General features: G+C 43.3%; 1 protein-coding gene across 1 annotated transcript; it reads left to right on the top strand.

The window, feature by feature from the left end:
- The first annotated feature begins 1,014 nt into the window (after positions 1-1,014).
- Positions 1,015-5,418, top strand: LOC137428350 (perilipin-1-like). The gene is made up of 5 exons (XM_068118276.2): positions 1,015-1,144; positions 2,837-3,032; positions 3,252-3,334; positions 3,807-4,029; positions 4,980-5,418. The coding sequence occupies exons 1-5, from the start codon at positions 1,112-1,114 to the stop codon at positions 5,303-5,305; spliced, it is 861 nt and encodes a 286-aa protein (XP_067974377.2). The 5' UTR covers positions 1,015-1,111; the 3' UTR covers positions 5,306-5,418.
- The last annotated feature ends 497 nt before the right edge of the window (positions 5,419-5,915 follow it).

The following is a 5,915-nucleotide window of genomic DNA, read 5'->3' on the forward strand; positions in this document are numbered from 1 at the left end:
TAAAGTTTTAATCTATGTATAATTTTGTCTTAAAGTTTAAATCTACATATAATTTTGTATTAAAGTTTAAATCTATATATAATTTTGTATTAAAGTTTAAATCTATATATAATTTTGTATTAGAGTTTTAATCTATGTATAATTTTGTATTAAATTTTTAATCTATATATAATTTTATGTTAAATTTTTAATCTATGTATAATTTTGTATTAAAGTTTTAAACTACGGTATATATAATTTTGTGTTAAAGTTTTAATATACATTCAATTTTTGACGACAATTCCTATTTAATATTTTATAAAAATTCTGTCATGTGGCATCTAAATTCTGAATCTAAGAATGTTTTGGTATTTGGTCAATATGAATATCGGAATGAAGACACGTCATTTTTTTTACACTCGATGACGTCACGTCTCCATGAACAAAAATGTTAGAAAAAAGAAGTTGTTTTTTTGCCCCGACCAAAGGTAATAGCTAAATTTTTACTGTTCTTCTTCTTCCTTTTCCGTTTTATGGTGTTTTCAGAGCCACAATACTGTACACGCCACGCACCTGAACATACCTGTGTTGAAAAGAAAACCTAAAAATAACAATAAGAAGCCTATGGGAGATCCATAAAACTATACGGATGTCCCGCTCGCTTTTGAAGTTTCGGCCCGCCTTGCACAGTCTATGATGCTTCTGGTTTCGATGACCAACAATGACCGGAAGATCAGACACACCATCCCCCGCCTCTCCAATGATTTCAAACAGGAGCAACCTGGGTCCATTTTTTAACAATCTTGTCCCTGCCATTTTTGGCGATGGCGGATCGATTTCCATTTGAAGTATTTTATTTGCCCCCGTTGGACTTAGTCCGAAAATGTGGTTAATGCATTCGGCTCGTCCGTTATAATTACAACATTATAATTGGAGTCGTGCACCGGTGTGACGTCAGAGGAGCAGGTGTTCCTGTTTATTGTATAAAAAGGTGAGAAATTTATTCGTTTCGTCATTCCCTTGTCTGTGCCTGGTTTGGGTTGACTACCTGGTGGTGCTCTTATTGATTCAGTGCTCTTGTCTTGATCTCGCTCGGTTCTCTCCCCGTGAATCGTTTCTTGTTTTGAACGAAATGGCCGTCCAGGTTCAGAGCGTCGGTACCAAGGTGAGTTCTTTGGTTCTTCAGGTGAACATGTTGGGTCGAGTTCCAGGTGAATGTTATTAGTGGGGATGGACGTGTGGAATGTGGAATGTGGAATGTGGAAGAGTGGAGTGGAGTGGAGTGGAGTGGAGTGTGGGGTGTGTCACGAGTGTGGAGTATGCGGTGTGAGGAGTATGCGGTGTGACGAGTGTGGACTATGCGGTGTGACGAGTGTGGACTATGCGGTGTGACGAGTGTGGACTATGCGGTGTGACGAGTGTGGACTATGCGGTGTGACGAGTGTGGAGTATGCGGTGTGACGAGTGTGGAGTATGCGGTGTGACGAGTGTGGAGTATGCGGTGTGACGAGTGTGGAGTATGCGGTGTGACGAGTGTGGAGTATGCGGTGTGACGAGTGTGGAGTATGCGGTGTGACGAGTGTGGAGTATGCGGTGTGACGAGTGTGGAGTATGCGGTGTGACGAGTGTGGAGTATGCGGTGTGACGAGTGTGGAGTATGCGGTGTGACGAGTGTGGAGTATGCGGTGTGACGAGTGTGGAGTATGCGGTGTGACGAGTGTGGTGTATGCGTTGTGACGAGTGTGGGGTATGCGGTTTGACGAGTGGAGGATGCAATGTGTGTGACGTGTGGAGAATGCAATGTGTGTGACGAGTGTGGGGTGTAGTGGGTGCAGTGTGTAGAGGGAAACGGACGGACGGGGGTGAGTTGGTTTGTTTTCTCATTTCTCACTTCATCTTACTATATTTCACCAAATGTCCGTCTGTCCGTTCGAAGGTACCGCAAAAACGGCTCGACCGATTGCAACGATATTTTGGGTGGGTATTCCTGGGACCCCTGGGAGTAAAATAGGCTCTATTGTTTTTCCAATTTTCCAGTTCTTTTTTTTCTTTTTTTTCTTCTTCCCCCCCCCAAACGATGGAATAATATTTACCGATATGAACAGTGATGTGGCTTTTGTTGAAATTGCACAAATAGTTTATTCTATGTACCAGGAGAGAGTAGATCGACCCCTGACGTACTCTTCCTTTATAAATGTGCGGCTCTGTAGTAACACGGCAGCGTGTGCAGAACGATTGAGAAACAGGTGTCGCGGCCGCTTCCGTTTTGCAGAATTCAATCTTTTTTTTCAAAGTGGGCGCCATGTACTGTTTAGATTTTGATGATTTGCGTGTATGATTCAACGGATGTTTATATGAATCGTTTAAAATAAACAAAGCCTTCAATTTCTGGGATTTTGCCTTTTCATTTGGGCCTCCCAATTGAAGCCCCGCCCATAGGGTGGGTACCGCTGCTGGTACATATAAAGTGTGGAACTATTTTCTAATGTAAAATCTGTCATGCCAAGTTTTGATGTCGGACTCGTGATTGACATTGTTCGTTTATAAAGAATGAGTCAGATTATCTTGGAATGAATTTGATGTAACGAGTTTGTGGTCCATGGTTAACTGTTCTTGTTTAACTGGTAACCTCGTCACCTTTGCTGTGGAAAAGAAACTGTTCGACGCATGTCAATTTAAGCAGTGATTTGATGTTAGTGGATGTAACCTTAACCGTTCCCCCCCCCCTCCCCCCCCTTCCCCCCCCTCCCCCTCTAACCATATCCATCTGTTCTCATGAAAACCTCAACCAGCCAATCCCATGAAGTTTCGGAATGTGAGACGTCCTCTCATTGTAACTTTCTGTTTTTGTCCACAGAATGTATTTCAGAGATTGTATTCACTACCGCTGTTCAGTTCTGTTGCGGATGACTTGGTTCAGGCCTACAAGTGTGGGAAGGAGTCGAGGCCTGTTCTTCTCTCTTTTGGTAACATGGTGGAACGAGGCGTTACGGGGGTAGCTGTGATCACCTCCAGTGGGGTCGAACCAATCACCAGCATTCTTCATCCGCAGAGTGAGTGATTCCATGCAGATCGGATGTGATGTCTGAACTGTTTATTTTAACTCGAACCTTGTGGAACTTTCTTCATTTTAATGGAAAGTTTTGTATTGTGATCGATTCTGGAGAAGGATGGAGGTTGTTCTGGGTCGTTTTTGAAATTTCCCTTTTTCTGTTCCACTGAGTGATTCATCAATATCCATGATCTTTGAGTTTTCCACTTATTTCCTCCAGTTAAGTTTGTGGACGAGCTCGCATGCCGGGGTCTGGATCTTGTGGAGGAGAAGGTCCCGATCTTGCATCAACCTGCCAACAAGGTATGGAGAATGGAGGTGATTCTGGATCTTCCTGTGAATGTAATTTAGTGTGGGGACATCTGGCTCTTTGGAACTGGAGAAATAAGAATCAAGTTGTGTTTTTGACTTTACCTTTCCAAACGTACCTGCTGTGACCAGATGCAGTAATGAAAAACAAGTGAATCCTCTTGGATTGCGCTGAGGTTCGGGCATGGAATTTCTAGGAGGAAGTATAATTTGTATGCAATGAAAGTACATGTAATATGGGATCGAGTAAGCTTCACCAGTGCGCGTGCGCGAATTTACGTCACGTCGGCAGCGAGAAGGCGTTCCCCAACACGAACCAATCAGGAACTGCCACGCCCACTTATATGATCTCAGAATTCCTGTGACAGGAATTAGCGTTACACTGGCTGGAAGTCATTCGCTAGAGGCGCTTCCTCAGCGCCAATAAATATTGTCCGGTGATTGGTTTATATTTCCTTGTTTCCAGGTACTTGATGATGTAACGAAGAATTTGCAAATTGCACAAAAACGTTTGGAAATATTTCTGGATTGGTCCAAGTCCCAGGTCGGAGTGGGTTTTGAGAGATCCAAGCAGGTGGTGTTGGACGGTGCAGACTCGCTACTGAAAACCAAGTTTGGACAGGTGGTTTTGTCAGGTGCAGATTCATTGATTTCTCAGGTGGATCGATACCTGCCACAAGATAAGCCAGGTCAGTTGGTGCCGAGTGGACGTGATTACCTTCGCAAAAGCGGAAGGTTATGTTTTGATCGCTGTGTATTTATTTGTATGTCTGTGTGTGTGTGTGTGTGTGTATGTTATTCGCATAACTCAAAAAGTATTCAACCGAATTGCATGAAATTTGGTGGGATGATTGGTTATTATACGGGACACATTTGATTAGATTTTGGGAGCAATCGGGTCAAAGGTCAAGGTCACGAAAAGGTCAAAATCGTATTTTTACCATAGCGCGGTCAATTTTTATCCAATTGGCATGCAACTAATGCCAAAATGTTCAGAATTCAATGCCCGATCTTGTGATATACGACATGACCCAGTGAAGACATTACCCTTAGCGGTTGGGGGTCAAAGGTCAGGGGGGTCACGACCTTGCAAAATGTGCGTTTTTTTTGTCATAACTCGGTCAATTCTTATCCGATTTGCATGAAATCAGCACCAAACTGTTCACTGTTCTGTTCCCTACACTCCCATGCCAAGTACAGAACAGTAGCTGCGGCGAAGGTATGCGCTCTACCGAGTGCCCGTTCTAGTTGTTTTTGTGTTTGTATACAAACTAATACCTAAGCCCTGGTGTTGGGCTAGCGGCAAGGGTGCCGGCTTAGGATCCGAGGATCCTGAGTTCCAATCCCGGTCGATCGCCGAATTAACGCCAGGGGGGTTGACTCAGCCTGTCATCCTTCCGAGGTCGGCTAATTGAGTACCAGTTCACTGGTAATTCCCTGTTTGTCGTTAAAGGTGGCAAAAAGGGTTGGCGTCAGGAAGGGCATCCGGCCTTAAAACATTGCTTCAAAAAAGGGGACCAAAAAAACAACAACCACGGTCCCTGAAAAACGCCAACCCCCACTTTGTGGGGAAAAATGGCCTCTAAAGGTGGTTATTTTTATATTTATATATACAAACTAATACCTGTGCTTCCTGCAGAAGGTGCAACTCCTGATGAAGAGAAGGTAGTCGTACCAAGCTCCTCGTCCCTTGACCTTTACCGGCGACTCGTTGCTGTGTCGAGCAAGACCGGGCGAGAGGTGTTCAGGAAGAGTTCTGCCGGGATCCAGGTTGTTGCAGAGAGCGGTCGTGCCCGTTTAACCGGTGTTGTCGAATCTTTAAAATCAGGGTTCGACTCCATTATGCAGAAAACTCCATTAAACCAGGAGGTCGAGGCGAAGCACCAGGACCACGATTCCGATCGCTCCTGTGATGTTTGTAAATCCTCAACCGGTACGAAGCCTCAGGGTAAACAAAGCAAATAAGTGTTGAATGTCCGCACGTGATTTCACATTTTGTAAATTTTTTCAGCTTCACATTGAATTGATTGCATTTCCTGGTTTGTCCAATGGTGTAAATAAAATTATTGCTCAATGAATTTGTTTTGGTTCGTCGATTCATTCCTGTCAAGGATGTAATCTCGTGTGGACCACGGGGTCTTCCAACTGGTCATGTTGTACCGATCATTTTAAGCCTGAATATGTATATTATATATTCTGCAATGTGTATATACACATATATATATATATATATATATATTTTTTTTTTTCAATATAATGTCCCTTCACAAACCCATCAGGTTCTTTTTTTTTTTCTTTTTTTTTTTTTGGCAATACAAGTTCAAGGCTCGTGGAAGAACTAAAATTCTGGCTAAATCCATCTAAGTATAAATTTGAATTGGATGGGTAAGAGATTTGTGCTGATCATTCCTGGAGGTTTTCTCAATGTAATGGCACCTGACCATCTACCACAGGCATCAGCAGAGTCAGATCATTAATAAAGACCAAAAACTCACAGGGCCCAGACAGAACACTGCCTTGAGGAACTCCAGCCTGGACAGGATAGTCCTGTAGCTAAATGGGATTTTTCAGCTCG

Source organism: Myxine glutinosa, chromosome 5, assembly GCF_964187855.1.
Source record: "Myxine glutinosa chromosome 5, kmMyxGlut1.1, whole genome shotgun sequence".
In the NCBI taxonomy this organism is placed as follows: domain Eukaryota; kingdom Metazoa; phylum Chordata; class Myxini; order Myxiniformes; family Myxinidae; genus Myxine; species Myxine glutinosa.